The sequence below is a fragment of the Notothenia coriiceps genome, unplaced genomic scaffold, assembly GCF_000735185.1.
Source record: "Notothenia coriiceps isolate Sejong01 unplaced genomic scaffold, NC01 NC01_scaffold00034474, whole genome shotgun sequence".
Taxonomy (NCBI): domain Eukaryota; kingdom Metazoa; phylum Chordata; class Actinopteri; order Perciformes; family Nototheniidae; genus Notothenia; species Notothenia coriiceps.
Window position 1 is genome coordinate 232843 of NW_011367175.1, and position 20224 is coordinate 253066.

Below are 20224 nucleotides of genomic sequence, written 5' to 3' on the forward strand. Positions count from 1 at the left end.
TGTTTGAAGAATAATGAAAGGAAAGATACGAAAAAGAGACCACCGCAATTGCATTATATATTTTTTCCGTCCAAATAAAGAGTGCGAGTTCTTCTTTAAAAATCAAAGTGAGACATTTACAAACAGTGCTGTAAAAGACAGTTCCCTATTATACTCCAAAGAACAACAATAACAGGTCTGCCGTCTTTTCCTTCCAACCCGGAGAGGATCCAGAAGTGACCCTGTTTTGTGCTCCACAAGCTCTGTGCTTCTTCTTCTTCTTCTTCTCTCCTCATGACGGATGAGAGTGTGTGTGTGTGTGTGTGTGTGTGTGTGTGTGTGTGTGTGTGTGTGTGTGTGTGTGTGTGTGTGTGTGTGTGTGTGTGTGTGGGTGTGTGTGTGTGTGTGTGTGTATGTGTACATGTGTGTGTCCAGGCCAGCTGTAAAACATTCATAGGGAGATCCCGCTCCCCCGGCTGCCTGTTTGTGTGTGCCTGTCCCATTGATCTCTTTTCTCTCTCTTTCCATTCCTCCTTATCTCTCTCCGTCTGATTCACACCAGCATGTGTCTCCGCCGGTGCAGGGCCAAGTGGTCGGATCTTGAGAAGCTGCGGTCACAGTCTGCGCACTTAAAGGGCTTCACCCCTGTGTGTTTTCTGTAATGCCTCGTCAGCTCATCAGAGCGGGCAAACTTCCACGTGCAGCCGTCCCAGGTGCATTTGTATGGCTTTTCCCCTGCAGAGGAACACAGAGAACCGTCAGAAGCTTGTACACCTCATGTTCAGTATGTTACTCAGTAGGAAGCACACTTTGGCCTTGACGCTTTATTTATAATGATAATGTCTTCCATCATTTAGAAACTTTCTATAGCTAAAAGCCAAAACAGTATAAGGTATTGTATGATCAGAACATTTTCAAAGCTCAAATATCACAATTGCTCGCAGCAAATCTATTGCTCATAAAAGCCTTATTCATATTTTGTCTTATTGTCACTTTTATTTTGTTTAGGTGAACCACAGCTGTGTTTCTGAAGATATTTGTTCCCTGGCCCCCAAGCTTTTCAGTTGGTAGCTAAAACTCCTTTCTTTAAAGTCATCTAAGTACATGACAATAACTTGATATTCATTTCCACATTCAGTCTGGCCCATGGCATTTGCTCACACCAACAATCATTTAAATGTTATCATTACTGCTGACAAAGTGAGCAAAATACATGATGAACAAAATCAGAGCACTGACCTGTATGCGTCCTCCGGTGTGCTTTTAAGTGGGAGCTTTTGGTGTACACCTTATTGCAGCCCTCAAAGTCACATCTGTGAATTCTTCTCTTTTTGGAATCTGGTGACTCTGACCTCCGGGGGCGTCGTATGCTTTCAATACTGAACGGGGACATGGAACTGCAACGGGAGAATAAGAATAAACATTAAAGCATTATTACACTGTAACAATAGCATTAGCACTTTCATACTAACATACTAAGCAGTATGTAGTGTATTCATACTTAAAAAGAGACACATAAAGCATACTCAAACAAACATATTCACATACACTGTTCAGCTCTATGTACATTGCAAAGGTTGAAAAAGTGCAGTTTCATTAACTGATCATTTACTTACATGAACTTCCCTTCCCCCAAACACCAGAGTTTGGAAGTAACTAAGAAAATATACTCAAGTACTCTACTCAAGTAACATTTTAAAGATACTTGTTCTTTACTCGAGTATTTCCATTTTATGCTACTTTGTACTTCATCTTCATTGCAATTCAAAGGTAAATCATGTACTTGTACTTATTTTCTACCTTAGGTTACTTTTACAGATTTGGATTAATGATATGAAATATAATCGAGACTTAAATTAGACTTAAGTTACACCTGGAGTAACATTCAAAAACGACCCTTGCAGTATACAAAGTAATTCAAACTAGATGCACTTTAATGCATCAATACTTACAAAATATATACATTATTCTGAAATGAACCAATTTGCATAACGATTACTTTTACTTTTGGTGCTAATACTTTTGTACTTTTACTTGAATAACATTTAAACAGAGTATTTCTAGACTCTGGTACTCCTACTTTCACTCAAGTACAAGATCTGAGTACTTCTCCCATCCCTGCCAAACACTAACAGTAGGTACTAACTGCAGTAAACAGCAAGGATGTATTCATGGTCAAAATAACCCTGAGAAGAAGTGGAGCAGTATCTTTGCCAGCAGGTGGCAGTGCAGCACTGCTCCACGGTAAACAGAGGAAGCAGATGAGGTAAGAAGGATGGTATTCGTATTGCCCGAACACTTCCATCAATCATAGGTGGAGGGATAACGGAGTTTTATCTCAATGTTGTTCAGCGAGGTTAATGACTCCTGAGTTATATCCGCCATCAATACATTTAGGCATGACAATTCCTCTCCATTAACTAGTCAATATCACTGTTGATTATATCATGTGTCACTTTGGAATGTGTGTGTGTGCTTTTGCATGCAATACTTATACATGTAAGTGTTTTGCAGTCTCATTGGTGTGGCAAATGTTTAGTGTGTGCCCGTAACACTTCTCTAAATCACACACAGACATCCAGGAAGATGAAACAGAAGCTAGGGTTGTGGTAGATGGTCAGTAGTTCATGTCTCATGTTCATCAATGAGCATCTTTTACATGGGTACAAACTCATGACTACTGCACGCACACACACAACAAATAGGCAGGAAAGACACAAGAACATCTCTGCTTACTGGAAGGGAGGAGTAATATATGCGGGATATATCTAACGGGGGGGCTCTGTCAGCAGTGATGGAGCACAGTTGCTTTTCTTCCAGGTCTCAGAGACTCTGCTGTGAATATTGAGAAACGGATAAGAGGGTGAAGAGGAGGAAGAGGAAGGAGTGAGCGTACGAAAAGGAAAAGCTTGGGCCGTGTCAGATTTGAGAGGAGCAGGGTCTGCCAGACAGGCCTGCAGTGAACTGTCTCCACCACACATAACCCACTTCCTGTCTCTCAGTGTTTCACCGAAGCAACATTCGTCAAATGCAGACTCAGATATAGACGCATGCACTCATGATACACACACGCTAGGCAAATACACAAAACGACAGAAAAACACATACATGCAGATCACCCGTTGCTCTTGGCTTACTGCCAAACTGAAGCTGTACAGGAAATGAGCACACGGGTCAGATATGAAGTGGACTCTCTCCCCTATTGCTTCAACCCCCGCCCCCCTCACTGTGTCTGAGTTCAGAAAATATCTCACTGAACACACAAGAAAGTATATCCATAAAGTTTAAAGTATACAGTTTTAATTAGAAATGATTGATGAGAGTACCGGGCCATCCACTAATCCAGTGGTTCTCAAACTTTTTCTGTCAGGCCCCCCCTTTGCCACACACACACACACACACACACACACACACACACACACACACACACACACACACACACACACACANGGTCGGGGGGATTGGAGTTGACAACCCTGAGGGGATTGAAGCTGTTTGCCTTGTGTGCTTTTTTTTTTTTTCCACCCGCCCTCATGTGCAGCTGTTATATCGTCCTCCCTCCTTTTACCAGCTGCCAGAGAGACACACACATAGAAAGACACAGAGAGAGAGAGAGAAAGGGAAAGAGAGCTTCGGTGAGAGGGAAGGGTAGGGTAGGAGGAGGAGGAGGCGGGGGGGGGAGTAAACACAACTACTCAACACCTGCTGCCCCGGTGAGGAGAAAAGGTGTGTGCAGGAGAGAAGGGAGAGGCGGGAAACAGAGATAGGTGGTTAGGGAGAGGCGACATGAGTACAAAAGCCTGAGATTGTGTTAATGTGGGAGTGAGGATTGTGAAAACCCAAAGATTAAAGGAGAGACAGGTGGGGGGATATGCAGGTAGGCTACAGTATCACACTCTAAACCTTTGGTATTCTAAGTGCTCCCTCATCCGCACAGTCTGGTTATCTTCCCTGGTAATCTTGGAAAAATATAGATGAATATCTTGTTCCAAAAGCGGCAGTCTCGTTGCTCCAGATGTTTACGTGCTTTGATCAACATTGTTTTGGGGTTGAGGCCCGGTGTGTTTGTCTGAGATCTCGGAGAGAGGAAACTTTTCCTCAGCAACGCTAATTATTTTTCCATCACCACCCCGTCACCAGTGAGAACTCCACATCACATCCACATTGCCTCACTGGCAGCAAATGGAGCACGTAACACCAGGAAAGGACAAAGCTGTTGTGACTGTGTTTGCACAATTAATGTTTGCGAGATAGCTTTCTTTCTTCATCAAAATGTACTTGTGAATTGAACAAATACTGTCGCATGATACCATTCAGACATCAGCGATAGGATCAGCAATGAAAGTATGTGTATGCCATGGTATTGACTCCTGTCCAAAATATGCATATGATTTTAAATCAAATGAAGGAAAGCAATCTTTTTAATCAGCCATTTTCTCTGTATCGGAGAAGTGCAGAGTTCCCCTCGGTTCCGTTTGGGACCGAATTGTCAATTGGCTGACATTATCTAAACAAGAAATATTAAAACTAATTAAAGAAATGTCTCTGTAAAATCTTGATAAGGCTGAGGTTATTTTTTTTTTTCTGTCTCTCTCTCTCTCTCTCTCTCTCTCTCTCTCTCTCTCTCTGACTGCTGTTAGGAGACTTGCCACAGGCTTGTCTGAGCAGAGGAAGTTATGAAACTCCTGCTGCCGTATCATTTGCACAAGGAAGTTTCAGCCTGTTCCTCTGGCTCTGTTGACTGGAGTCCATAAAACAGCTTTATTAAAAATGACACCATTCCACTCTGTATTTGCTCAGTGGCTGCTCATCTAGATTAGGTCACATGTTGCTGTGTAGTGTCGCCAACAATAGCCGGAGTTTATGACAGATAGCAGCTGTCTGGGCCGACTGTGTTGTGATAACATACTGCATACTGTACATCTCTAAATCTGCTGCTTTCTCATCGAGATAATCTGCTTCTGTTTTCAACAGAAAAGTGTCTCGACCACAATTCAAAAGCAAGTCAGCGCTGTTCCAATTTCCTGTAACCAACTGCACATGATAGTAAATCATCAAGTCGAAATGACACGGCGAACGCTGTACCAACTCTGGTGAATTTGTGGCTTTTTCTTGCAGAATTGATGTAACACTGTTACTTCGTATTGCCCAAGTTCAATTGTTGAGTTAAATACCTAAATGAGGAAATCGCCTCATGTTTCTCAACTGACAACAAGTGTTATCTTGATCAAAGGCCTTAAATCAGCACAATCCAGGTACCACAAAGCAAGTTCAGTTTCATTGTATGTTTATGTGCTTGTGTGTGCATGCCCATGGACGTATATCATAACACCACAGAGAGAACACAGAAAGGGGGGGGGGGGGGGGGGTGAGCATTCAGAATTATGTTATGGCTGCCTCCTGTTTAGCTTTTCCCAGAGCCCCAGGCGACTGGAAGGCATCAAGGACACCTGGGTGCGACTTTATTAAAGTATGAAATGAGAGGTCAGTGACGCGGCGGCCCCACACATGACATCCTGCTGCTGGCCCTTTTTTTCCCTGCCTCCTCCCCTCAGCCCAGAGCTCTGATGACTCCTCTATGAAAGTCTGTTTCATTAATCCCCCTGAGGGACCCCTCAACTGCTCTTTCCGCCGCTGATACAAATTTAATTCCTGATAGGTCTGTTAGATGGAAGCCGCGTCTATCAAGGCTTTTAATTAATGTGGCACTACTCTCGGTGTATCACAATGTTTATCTGAAATTCATGACCAGGGCGACGACGGACGGGATTGTTCAAAGATGGCTTGTTTTCCCTTTTTGGTTTGAAATGTGAATTTTAATTAGACACGGTTGTTACTCTGAGGGCTTGTAAAAGGGGGCTCTGTGCTTGTTACAAGGAGGCATGTGTGTGCATTGTGTGTGTGCGTGAGGTAAATGTGCGCTTTATCTGTTCACTTACTGTCACACCTTTCAAATGTGTTTATTTTTGCTTTATTAATGCCCCAGTATTTTGTAGGAAAACAATATAGTGAAAAGGTTCAGGAAGCTACCTACAAAAGTGCAATTGACTAAATTCTTTGGGCTTCACTGTAAATCCACAGCCTGACAATGGGCTGGCCCGACAACTGTTTGTATTGGCAGGTTATTTCCAGCCTAATAGCTGTACAGTATCATTGTCAGCCTCTTATCGTGGCAGGCACAGCCCTTTCTGACACGCTGACACCTCAATGGTGTGTGTGAGCATATCTTTGTGTGTGTTTGCACACTTGTTTGCATGCATTCATCTCTGTCTGCAAATCATTTTGAATGAGTTTTATATATATATCCTCTGTCAAGATCTGTTTGTCTAAGAATGAATATTTTCTGCTCTCGTTAGCAGGCTTGCCCTTAAGTGTCACAGATAAAGGCGAGATCATGAGAAGCTCATCTCCAGCTGTATCCTCAGTCTTGTGGACGCTGCCTTCACATGTTTCTGATAAAAGATATTCATTTCTGGAAGACACTTAGTTAGTCCCATCCTTGTCCCTGAATCTCATCCGTGTTGAGGCTAATTTGTATGCTGTCCTTAATGGTTGTGTTTGGGTTAGTTCTGAGTAGCACAAAGCCTTTAATTGTGAGGTTTAACATTTTGCAATTAAAATCTCCCCTCATTGCTCTGAGGAATGAATGAGCCGTCTTTGATGTGCTTTAATCAGCCGAGATGTATTGTAGTTTAAGAAGCATAAAGATGCCAGATACATTTCTGATTTTAAATTGACACACTCTTCTACCTTTGAAGATGATAGTTTCTTTACCCCCCCCGCTGGCTTAAAGCAGCGAGAGCTCAGTCCCTTGAACCCCACTCTCAGATTCTGGGGCGCAGATCCCTATCTCCCATTCTAAAGTGGCCAAACAGGATTAGGAAAGGAGCGCTTCTTTTTCACCATCAGGACCAAGGAAGCGATCACAACGATTCGCCAGAGCTTGACTAAAGATCTCAGATGCACACTGTGACTGTATCAGCTGTGATTTTCTCACCTGTTAGAGGGGATTTTAGTCTGTGAGACATGCTGATGTGATCAACAAAGCATTTCAAAATACAGTTTTGTATTGCTAATATCTGTTGCACAATTATCAAATGCTGGGCAATGCTGATTACGGTGCCACTCTCCTGAGATATCCGTGTTTTGTATCTGTATTGTTGTTGAACAAAAAACCTCATTAAGATCAGAGGGGGAAAAAAGGGAAATATTCTTCTTGGAGTAAAAGAGTAGGCAGTTTGATGAAGGCTGATTGGGAGCATCTGGGGACTGTTTTCAGAGGACATAACCTGAGTGAACAACCCTGGCATTTGAGTACGGCCCCGCTCCTCGAAACTGAAAATCTCCCAGCAAGCAAATTAACGGGAGCAGGGATTTGGTAATAATGGAGCTTCTCGGCTTTTGTTTCACCGTGACAGATGGACAGTGTGTGCTCAAATTGAATTTGGCTTTAATTGCATTGTGGCGTTTATAATTTATCTGCTCCACAGAATTTGTTTACAGGTTTATGGGGTCTTGAAATGTGTGTTTGCTCCCTTTCCCTCTCTTCCACGTCTCTTCTCTTCTCGGTTCTGTGTGTGTGAGCGCGTGTCTGTGTGTTCGTGTCGGCCAGATCCTTTTTCATCCTCCACTACAGCAGGATAAAGGACACTGTAATTCTCGGAGAGTGTGGTGTTCATTACCGTAGCAGTTTGCCCTCCAGGGTGAATGTGTTCAATAAGTGAGATTGTCTTTTTTCCAATATACACTTAAACGGTATAAGATTGCAAATGTAAGCTCCGTAGTGCCCGTCTGCTCCAATGCTCAATGTTCAAATAATTTGGATAGGTGAACACAATATAATCAAATATCTCTCCTTTTGAATAACTCTTGCACATGCACACAAGGACACCCATGTTAGCAGAGAAGAGGGCAGTACACACACAGTGCACAAAAACAGATCCATTCAGTTGCTTTGCACAAGAGAAAAGAAAGAGCCTACTTGAGTTATTTTCTCCTGCTTGTCTAATTCTACATATGTTCAAGAGCTTCTTATGTATCCAGGTGGGCTAGGTGATTGCATCTATGCCTTTCATGCAAATAAAAGTAGACCCTCGAGAAGTAGAAAAAGCATATTTGTATTCCTTGAGAGGAATGATACAGCTAAGCATAATATATCCGCTTGAAAAGCTACTTGGTGATTGCTCGAATCTCAGTCTGTTCACGACTACAAAGCCAGTGCATTGTCTCATTAATTTGTGCGGTATTTTAGCTCTACTTCCTTTCGGACAGACCTCCTGCTGCATCTCACTGTGGTGATAAAGATTATATGCTTGTCTCCTGCTCCATCTAGCTCTTCTCTCCTCTCCTTATCCTAGCCTCTGCCACCCTCTAATTGATGCACCCCTGCCAATTTACACTTCAGCCCTGGCTCTGACCCCTATTAACTACCTGGCCTCACTCTCCCAGGGATAGCACTGTGTTCAGGGAGAAATCCTCCACCCCCAATCAACTCCTCTTAAGGCTACCGCTAAACACATTTTCATACTTAGCCAGCGAGAGAACTGCTCTTCACACTCTTGCCAACTTTTATCTGGATGAGTGAAAAGGATAAGCCGAGCCGCGCTGTTTTCCCTAAACGCACGGTGTCCCACAACACGACAGTTTGTCATAGCCAAGCCTCACGGTCATCCCACAAAGGTTATTTATTTTATTTCTTCCCTCCGTCCTCAAGTTACTGTCTTGCTATCACTGCAGCAGCCACTTGTCATTGTCTGTTTTTTACTTGTCCTAGATCGGGGGGTATTTTGAGGAATGTCCGCTCTGTTCTCTCTGTAGCAGTCCCAGAAGTCAGCCCATGTGGGTTGTGGGACAGAAAGAGAAAGTGGTGTCTGTGTGCTCAGGCAGTGCTGAAGCTGTGGCTGACATATCCGGGGCTTTACTTGACCTGATGTTACGTCATCATGAAAGTTATTCGGGGGTCCTGAATCTGACGCTGATTAAAGGACTGCAGATAATCATGTGTGTGTGTGTGAGAGAGAGAGAATCGCCATTCGACTTGTGTTTATATTTAGATGATATTTCCAAGTGAAGTGGACATATTTAGAAAAGGAATTGCTGGGATGCGGATACTTAAGAGGGGTTAGTCACGTAGTTCCATTTTTGCAGCAGACATGCTATGTGTACAGGGTAATGAAGTAGGGAATCATTCTGTGTTCTCGATTAACAGTAATCACAAAGCAATTGAAGCGTGAAAAATGAATTTGTTTCTTCCAATGCAGAGCAGTCTCACAACACACACAGCAAACTTATTAATTACACAGCCGCTGTTGAGCTAGCAGAATAATATCTTTAAATGCTGTCATGTGTTGTCTGCTTAATTGTACGGCAGTTTCTTCACGTTAAAGTTCAAGAGTGAAAGAAAAACTGGCAGTTAGTTTTAGCTTTCTCCCTCAGCTCCACTGAGTAACATTGCGGCTGTTTAGCCACTTTTCTCTGGGCAAATTGTTTTTGTGACCCATGGAATGTTAGAGGAAATGCTTCTTTCTCATTGGCGGTCCCCCGGGTGTGGAGGCCATGGCCCCTGTCATCGGCCCCAGTGCACACACAGACACACGCACGCACTCAGACAAACAAACACACACACAGGATCACTCTTGGCTAGAGGAAAGCAATCCGCCACGAAAGAAGGACCTCCAGGCCTTTTTATAGCACCAACAGCCCCCCCCCAATCAGCTTCCCAGACGTGACATCACAACAATCAGAGATCTTTTTCAGCGGTCTTATAATACCCATGCACACTTAGAAAGATACCCACATTATTTCTCTTGACTTCTCTCTGTATCTCTATTTACCATACCATTTAATTTTTTGTGTTGCTTTCAGTTTGTGTACAAAGTTATCAGTAATTAACCATTGCTTTGCACAAATAAACAGACACCAGACAGTGATGATTTTTCCCCCCAACCCCCTTAAAGAGACGTTAAAAAGTAATCATGAATGGTCCCAATTCGAAAAGGATTTCCCTAGAATGTGCACTGAAATATGCTCCTCAGATCAATTAAGTGTTTACAGCCTGTAAGAATCAGCAGCACAATAGAGAAGCTGTCTCTTTTGGGCCCCGGAGGCTACCGTAGCAATGTTTCATTAAGTGCACTCACTCCTGTGGCCCCCTATAAACACACATTAATTAAGGCACACCGAAACACAGCTTCTGAGCTTGCACTATGGTAATGATGATATGACCCCAAATGGAGAGGTGCATCAGGGGTCAGGGAATAAAAGCAGGGTGTGTTTAATGCCAGAGCTTGGCTGATCTGCAGAAACACCGTCTGAACTGGTCCAATTCAAATTAAGCCAAGATTTTCTTAACAGGCTCATTTAGATGAATGTAGATTCATTTTACAGCAGTATGGCTAGAGTGGGATTTCTTTTCCCATAAAAATAATGATAAGGGTCAAGATTACTTTTTTCCTCTGTCAGCAGTCAATGCCTTGGATAATAATTGATATACACTGAAATAAATGACCTAATATGAATAATTATGTGGTAGTCTGTGTAAGAAAATGTACTATACACTATAATTATATATCACATAAACACCCAATAGACCCGTCATTTATTTTAATAAATAGAGCCTGAACATGTGTTCTTTGACATGTGGTTATGTGAGATTGAAGATTACCAGAACTGAGAGATGTACCCTATACCCTAATACAAAACGTACCTTGTAGACATGCTGCAGCTGACCTGAGAACAGTGCCTGCCCATCCCTCAAATCACTTTAGTTTCAATCGCAGTCACCTCCCATCGACAATTTAGGTAGATTTGACAAATGGGTGTCATCAATACGATCCCAAACATTGACATGTTCTCTGGTGGGCTAAGTGGAAAGTCCCATCCCATCCTCTCAAGATCTGCAGCTAGAGGCCAGGGGGGCTGGTATCCATCTTCGTAACAGTGACTATGTTGGAGGAGGAGGTGAAGGAAGAGGAGGCGAGGAGATGGAGGGGAGGGAGGCAGCATGTCAATGAGCCTGCCCAGTGTCACTGAGCACCACACAGAACAGCCATCTGGAGAATCAAAGACTCCTACCATCTGGCTGCCTCACCCACTCTCTACCCCCACAGAATAAGAATCAACCAGATAGTACTTTGCCATAACACTCCTTGGCCTCTTGGAAGAAAAAAAAGCCAGGTAAAACTGCATTTAAGTAAAAAGAAAAACGTTGGCCTGTCAACATTCAAAGAGAAACCGGTAAAAGGAAAACAGGCGTTTGATCTGCATGTGTGTACAGCTCTCTAACCGATAGGAAAATAGAATTGACCCTCATTCGTCAAGCCATCATATGTTAAAATCAGACTTTCAAATGAACATATGCCAACTCCACTGCCAAGCCGAACACTTACTAATTCCATCTTTGTCTTACGCTTTAAATCAATCTCACATCTGCTTAGAAAACACATGTTCAGTATTCAAATCTGCAGTTCGTATTTGAATTATGCATAGAAAAGTTTTGAACTAAAGTATTTAAGATTATCCTCGTGTTTTATGAGGAATAATAGCATATTTTTAATAATCATGTTGCGGTTTAAAAATCACAATTCACTGATAGTTAACACATTTCTCTAAAAGTGACATTTATATGTAAGATTTGTTAATCCCTGGCTTCTTTATCTGCGATGTCCATGAATCATTGAGTGTAGACTTCTCGTTTTGTTGTTGATTCTTTGTGGATATTAAAGCTGTCCAAGTCTTTAGGGAGAAAGTTCTGCTTAACAAGCTAAAACTGTAACGCAATGACATTTAAAGCCTAGAGGAGCTCTTAGTGGCCCTTTAAAGTCTTGATGTAAATTATGTATGCTCTGTAAGTATGTATTTGGCAGCAGGTAGAATAGGAGGGATGAACGCGGAAAAGTCCTCAAAATGCTATTTCCATGTTGCTGAGGTACCATTGTTTACAGGGCTTTGATGGAGAGGTGCCCTGATCGCCACTAGCTGTTTCTTTCCCTCTCTCGTTTTCTTCCCTCTCTTAGTTTGAGAGAAATCTCCTGACGCTGTAAAATGGGCAATGATGACATATGTGGATGCAGGCCTGTTCATATCTTTGTGGGGCCTTTAGGGAAATAAATATCTGAGAACATTCAGTGAAATGAAGCTCACTCAATAAATCACCATGACACAATAAACACTTCTGGCACATGAGCACCCCCCTACCCACCATCCCCTGGTGCCCAGCCCCCTCACACACACACACACACACACACACACACACACACACACACACACACACACACACACACACACACACACACACAGACTCTCCTCTCAGACACCACCTACCTCTCCCCGCCTCTTCTTGTGCTACCAAATGGTGCCTCCCCACAGGCCAGTAAATCAAATCCCAGCACAAATACAGTGGGAATTTATTTGGAATGGGCTTTTGTTCTCTTTAATGCCTGATTGTTAGGCCGACTAGGTCGCGTGATAAATTCTGAGCAGGTTGTTTCTGTGCAATAGCTGTGTGTTTGTTCCCCCCCTGTACTTAATGTGAATCATACTGCGTTTAAACTCCACTCCTTTTTCCCATTTACAAGCAATGTAGAAAACAGTTCTTTTGAAAAAGCTTCATGTAAATGTAAACGTGGTGCTTTACATTAGTCATCGAATCGTTTTCCATTCACCTGCTTTTATGAGCTGTTCACAAAAGAACTTTGATGTCTCGATAAAAGCTAAATGTAATAGAAACACACATTGTTATCATGACGTACACAAATTCTGTACATTAATTGTCCACTGCTATAAATTATAAAAAAAAAAAAAATCTGATCTATTGAGAGTGATACAAAAACGTACTTGAATTTTTTTTAAATGTATTTATTAAAATGTTCATTACGTCATCGAATTGCGATTTCTTCTATTATTTTTTATTCGTACCTTACTGGGAAATTGGAGGCACCAGCTCTTTCTTTAAGGATTACTTCCTAATATTCACACAAGTGGAGTGGAAGATATTATATATATTTATTTTCTTTGCGTTTTCTATTGACGATTTTCTGGAAATGTGTTTAAAACTTTCCCTCAAATGTAATAGAAACTTGGCTATAGAAACAACACATGTTATTGTTAAACTAGTCGGAAGGACACTTAAAGTTATTAACTTTAAACAAAATGGATTAGTAAATGGAAAACATTGTTGGGGTCTTGGCTAGCGTGTCCCGACGCCTCCTGAGCGACTCTGAGGTGGAAGGCTCAGCTTTTCCCTTTGCTCATGACACTCAGTCAGTCTCCTATGACAGCCACTGTTTATGCAGAGGTAATACAACAGACTCTAATTGGTTTATCAGTGTTTGCTATGGTAACCCACATGGAAACAGCCCCTAAAACAATTATATTTTTAAACCGCTGGCCAGGATATATTTTGTTTTATCTATGGGCACCGTGGATATGATTGCTCACTGTTATAAATGGCACATAGTTAGTACACGGAGAGAAAGACATTGTTTACACTAGGCCTCATGCGGTGAATCTGTCCAGTGTAAGGTAATCTGCAGTAATAAGCTCCATTTGTTTTGTTTAGCTTTTAAGCTGAGGGAGAGAGGAAGGGAGAGGGGAGAGTGAAAAAAAAATCTCATTTCAAATCCTACCCACCTTCTTATCTCTATTTGTTCAGTTGTTTTTAATGCCACATACTGAAAGAATTTCAATGGCTGTTTTGCCATGAAGTCATTTGTTATCCTTCAGCGGGCTTTCGTCTCCCTATTGTGTGACAGCCCCCGAGTGCTCGAATCCTCCAGATGGAGCAGGTCAGACACACAAAGATACACACACATACACACTCAGGCAGGTTCACACACTTTCTTTTCAATGGTTGACATAGATCTACTTGCCTTGTGACACATACGGAAATGATAATGTCATTTTTGGCAATTTGTCTTCCCCTACTTTTCTGTTAGTTGGAAATGTGGCTCTTAAGAGCTGTTAAGAGCTGCCTGGCAGTTATACAGCTCATGTCATGTTTACAAACAGTCCAAATGAAAATGTCTCACAACAGTATTCTCATTTTTACGCATATTGTCAGTTGGTCTGTTATTCACTTACAGATTTTCCTTCCAAAAATGTGTGGACGCCTCACAGAACAGATGCATCTGCTTTGTTTTATTTGGCAATTACACTCAACTAAGGAGCTCTGCCCAAAAAGCAAAGCCCAATGTGAAACGCTTTCTTCTAGAGATGAAACACATTATGGTTCCTCTTGGTAACTTGGTAAATATAGTTAGTAAGTTCAACCTTTTGAAAATTGGGTTTCTTTAATTATCATGCTCACTTGTTTCCCTTTTTTCCCTTTTCCATGTGGCGTCCTGCTGTGTCCCCGTTTGGATTCTCTGATGTACAGGTTAGTCATTTTTATACTACCAACATGTAAAGTTAGCCTAACTACATTCAAACCAAATCTGATAGATTATTACTTCAAATTTTATATTTTTGACCACATCATTTTTCAACAATAAAAAAAATCAATACGTTAAAAAGAAATTCTATCTTATTTGCACCCAGATTTTTTGTACGTTTTCCATGTTTTCTACTTTTTGATAAGCCACTGCCTTAACAAGTTCTGCAATGAAAAAAACCCAACACTCATATGTTTTTAATATAATACTTAAATGAAATGATGTGAATGTTTGTAAGAGACAGATGGCTTCCAAGTGCAGTTTCAGTTTCTCTGCATGAGATATAATGTACAAAACAGCCCGAGTAAGATTCACAATAACGTTTTATCATGAAAACAACAGGTGCAATTCAGTGATCGTTCACTTTCACCTGCCAGTGATGGCAATAAAGGTAAGAGCAGGTTCCATAACAAGTAGAACGTAATAACCGTAACAGCCATCCTTAAATGATTTGATTGACTCACGCTAGACCTCACCGCTCTATTTTAAACCTAATGGAGTCTGAGTATAATTTGACCAAGCTTTGATTGACAGCCCCTTTCTCTATCTCAACAGTAACCCCTGACCATGTACATTAGACTCGGATTAAGGCAAGGTGCTAACGCATATTAAAAAATTAAGCCAAGCCACTGGACTGGCAAAGCTCCATTTTTTTTCTGCCCTTTTTTCCCCCATTTCATGTGTACTTCCTTTTGGATGGTATTACATTAAAATTTCAATGGCATCAAGTGGTGATAGCGACTTGTTAATACAGCCGCAGTTTGCCCTTGTGGATGAAATCTAATGACACAGTGCAGCAGGCCACAGAGGAAAGACGGATAGGACATTATACTGCTTACACAGAGCCTTGCAGTAGAGAGGCATCACATATAACAATGTAGCCTTCGTAACTCGGTGCTTAATTTGTCAAAATGCCTCACTTTTGTTGCAGGCATATTTTACAGTGCCTCGAGCCCGTGGCATATTTAAGAGGACCATGGTAGTTTTTCCTGCGGCAGGATACGAGGCTTATTGTACTGCTTCAGCTGCTGTAAATAGTAGTAAATCTTTGGTGTTGCATTTATCCTAGCATGACACCAAAGCCTCCCACTCAGAATGATTGAATGTAACTTATTTGATTCTACTTCCCTTCATTTGGGGATTTTGTGAAGAGCCCAGTTTGAAGACAATGAACTAACAAAAGATTGTTTTAACAGCTGCGTGTCTTTGATTACACGCTTCTTTGAAGTATCACTTTAACTTCGCCTTTGAACTTGGATAGAGATCAGAAATGAATCGAGCTTCTTTTTGATGTAAGAGGAGGGGATTTTATTGTTGAAATGTTCATAAACTGCTTCCAACCGTTTAGAGAACAAGTTCAGTGTTGATTTTTAAAACGAGGCAGGAGAAAGGGAGGGCGGCATGGGGTTTGAAGAGAGGAGAGGAGGGTGGATGCTGGTTTCATGTTCACGTGCACCCATTGACAAGGAAAGGAAAACAAGGGCTTTTATTCCCGTCTGTAGAAAAGAGTTCTTAGATACAGTCTTCAAGTTACTCCAGGGTCTCCAGCTCCACATTTGCTTGTGTGGCTCATTAGGACAATATGCCATCCATATGTTTCCCTAAATGATCGTTACATTAGTTTCCCCACTTGTAAAATACGTGCCTAGAATCGTAGCAGTTAAACCTCACTGTAGCGGTTATACTTAATCTCCTTGTTGCTTTTGACAGCAGTAATAATGTGCATTTGAGGTACTTTGTTGTTTTGGACAAAACTCAAATTCTATTAAAGGATTAAGTAATTGAACACTAATCTAAAGGACTTGAGGTTCCTGTTCTTTGGTAATGCCTTTAATCTTGGCACAGTTTTTAAAAAAGGCAGTGAAGTACTGAGTCACTGAGGGAAAGCAGATTAGTTCAATATCATGTATTTTAGGGCAGAACTACGCTAGCTTAGATGGATTACTGTTGAATCAGTCAATTGAAATGTAATGACTTAAAAATGTATCTATTTGCATGAACAGGAAGCTGTGTAAACTAACTATTTGCAAATAACAGCAAAAACGGAATCATGGGAATGATGTAGTTTGTGCGAATATGTAATGTTTAAAACAGAAGCTATGTTGTTCACATGTTTTATTCTGTGTGGAATTTAGATCATGAAATGAAATACCCAAACTAGAAATGTCACACAATACCACAATTAGAAATATAATGCATCAGCTGTAGGCTATTGTATTCTTTTTTTTCTCCATCATTTTCAAATTAATCATGCTCCATATCCTCTGCCATTGTTCAATTTCACTGTTACCAGTAACAATAAAGAAACACAAGTTGAAGACATTGCTTGCCCTACATCTGTCATTGTCATTGAAAGACTGGCCATAATACTTTATTTATATTCTGCTCTACAGATACTGCATGTGGTTTCTGTTGTACATGTTCATTGATTCAAGGGCAGACACATATACCCCCAATACCCTACATGACCCACTTAGAGCAATATGTGCAATTCACCTTCTATTAAAATAACATGATAGACATAAATAAACTGTATTATACATTTTGTTACCCTTGCAGCTAACTCAAATTACATTTTCAATATCGTCCACTCAATCTCCTCTGGTCTTTTGTGCTTTCTTTGATATAAATAGACAGACATTCAGGGGTCTGAAGAGTGGAAGTAAGAAGAATAAAAAGGGAAGAGGAAATTTAGATATTTTTAAATGATGTCCTACATTTTGTCAGCTAAAATCAGGATATTGCCTGAGCGGGGAGAAGCCATGTTCTTCACTTGTCAAAAGGCAGTAAGTAATGATTAAAATAGCAGTGTGAAACGCGGGGAGATTAAAGTGATGCTAATGATAAGTGAGAGAAGAAAAGGGCAAGCTATATTTTAATTCCTGGGAGAATGGTTAATGACTTCTATTGCCTGAGATTAAACTAAACCTGTCTCATCAGCTTTTTCTGCTCGCTGAGGAAAAAAAGCCCCCTGCACTTTAATTTATTAAACTCTTTTAAGGAAGCACATTGATCTACATAGGTTAAACTTTCAAAATTTGGGCAAAAAGACGCCCCATAAAGCTGTCATGCAGGGCAAAGCTGTTGAGTTGCTCAAGGCACACTATAAAGAATTCATTATCTCCAAACTGCCACATTTAATCAGAAAATATCAATTATTTAAAAGGGGGAGTTTGCACCTGTTTAGAGCATCAGGTTTTACTGACACAGTGGATTAAACGGACACGTTGAATATATTTTTTCTGCTGTTACTGTGGTGATGCTATGAACTTTTCCATTTTCAACACCCCTTTTCATACCTTTTTGGCTGACAAAACGTGCATTTGGCCACTGCAAATGGCTCCGTATAATCACATCAGCGGTATAATATCATCCAACAAGTCAAATGTTTATCTCCTGTTTTCAGCTTGTTGGAGGCACTAAGACTTGTGCTGTGAAAATGTTTCGCATGGCATTAGCACAGAAGCACTGGTGACCTCTGTAATGAAATGTATGGTGCTGTTGACATGGCATTACAGCGATTCAACACTGTTCATTAATCTTTGTTTTGCTAGAACCCTTCTGGCATGTCCTTCGCCAAGGTGCGGAGCAATGCCAGAAATTGTAAGGCTCACCACATATTTCTGATGGCAATTAGCATGCATTCCGATCCACTGAGCCCCTCACATAACAGCCCAATCCTTACAGCGGCCCGAGTCTTTATCAGCACCCGGGTGATAGGAGTCATTGAACATTCTGCTGACAGCAGATTATTTTTGTTTTTATACAGATGTCAGGCTTGAGTAGGTGGTGTTTTCCACTCTTTCTGTGGGACTATGGGCCCCGTTGTACTCTCTTTTCACTCGCACATGACAGACAGAGCAATGCATTTACATTTTTTTTCACTCTTTGTAATAGTCTCCCTACTTGCCTCTCGGTTTATCTTTACTTATCTGAGCCTCTGTCATTTAAGGTCTGGAAATAGGTCTGATATTTAAAGCACTTGTAAAGACATCCCTTAGCACAACAAATAACAACACTCCACCAGCGCTGATTCCTGTGCGCCACTAAATTCTCTGTGGATCATTCAGCAGGAAGCAGGCATGCAATTAATAAGCCTTTAATTCTAAAATCACAGTTCTGCCAAATGGGAACCATTTAAGACACTTTCACACAGATGTAAGAGAGAATTTCCGCGGATCTCTCTACAAAGAGAGGAAGCCCATTTCTTCAAGTGCCAGACTGATGGGCCAGGTAAAGTCTGATCGATATCATCAATGGCTACTGCTGCCGTGCGGAATTTGATCCAGGAGTCTCATGCTAATGTTCACGCCTGTGTCAGATACAATGTTATCTCTTCTTTTGAATCAATGACACTTTTTTAATGGTCTCATCGCTTTTCTAATGCAGATGGTAACACTGTTCTTGAGTCACACAATCGGAAGCGATCAGGGGAGCTTTGAATATGCTGACAGCTTAGTTAACACTCGTACAAACATGATGGACAGTTTTCTCAACAGTCTCAGGATGTACTTTGTAGGATAGATTAGTGTCCATGGCACTGTGCGTAACCTCTAGCTCTTCTTTGACAAATTCAAATTTTTCCATGTAACGTTAATGATTTAAATCTCTAGATTTGCCTGGAGTCAGAGGAAAATGTGTCTGTATTATTTTGTTGACATATTCAGGATGAAATGATTTTTTTGCTTCCCCCCTTGTTGCGTAAAGTAATATCTCTGTGTTTCTGGGGACATATTACAATAATGCATTAAGAAATCACATTAATAATGCACATATTTTGTCACATATTTATAACTATCCCCCAGACATCAACATGTCACAGTTGTTGTTAGATCCCCTTTGGTTTCAATTAAAATCTCGCTGAGGCAATAAAAATAGCCAATTAAATTGGAGCAGGCTCTTCAGAGGTACAATTGGTCTGATTAGATTAACCTTGAACATCAATTAGGGTTAAAAATAAGCTTAAATGTATTTTTAATAACTGCCCACCATATTTGATTCTAAACTCTCCTTCACTCGTTTCCCCTGTATTGATTCCGTAAGTGTCATTATTTTCACTTGATTAGCCTGCGTTATTATTTATTTTCTCCCGTGCTTATTTGTAGCTTAATTATTTAGTCCAGAGTATTTTTTATAGCGCTCTCATTGTGAAACATTGAGACTTCATTATCTAATTACAGGAGTGTGTTTCCAAGTTGCAACAGACAATAGAGATGTAATGATGTATAACAGGCATCGTTCTACATATTAATCAACACGAGTCTCGAACGCAGGGTCACAATCCAGCTTTTACAGCTGTACAAACCCTCCCTCCATCACTCTCTCTCTCCTCCTTCACTCTCTGTCACACGCATGCATAAAAATACACACTCACTTCTCTGCGATAGCTGCGGTGTGTCAACTTTTTCTCACCACCACTTCTGCCTGGCTGCCTTCAGTGATCCCATCCTACCTGGTGACTAAGAACTGAGCACCCAGACGCTAAAAATAGGCCTGCCGCTAATGTCACACCCCCCTGCCATTTCCCGCACCCGGTTCCCAAAGCCCAGGCTGGTGTGAAGGGAGGGGGGCCAGGCAGACATCTTTGTAATTCTTTTAATAACATGTGTAAATGGGCAAGGGGCCTATCGGTCTTTATCAGGCCTGGCGAGCGGAGCAGAGCAGCTGATACCACCTAGGGGCTGGGAAACGCCTGATTCATCTAACAGCCCGTGAAGCTGATTAATTTCACTCTTCATTAACAATGTGTTGTGGCGTCTTCTCCGGACACATCTCCCTACCTCCACACAGTCTCTTGGTCATCTTTTTTTTGTTGC

General features: G+C 41.3%; 1 protein-coding gene across 1 annotated transcript; it reads right to left on the reverse strand.

Moving 5' to 3' along the window:
• Positions 1-342: 342 nt before the first annotated feature.
• Positions 343-19990, reverse strand: LOC104962236 (Krueppel-like factor 12). The gene is made up of 3 exons (XM_010790659.1): positions 19920-19990; positions 1219-1376; positions 343-714 (listed from the first exon to the last, which is right to left on the reverse strand). The coding sequence occupies exons 1-3, from the start codon at positions 19988-19990 to the stop codon at positions 533-535; spliced, it is 411 nt and encodes a 136-aa protein (XP_010788961.1). The 3' UTR covers positions 343-532.
• Positions 19991-20224: the final 234 nt, after the last annotated feature.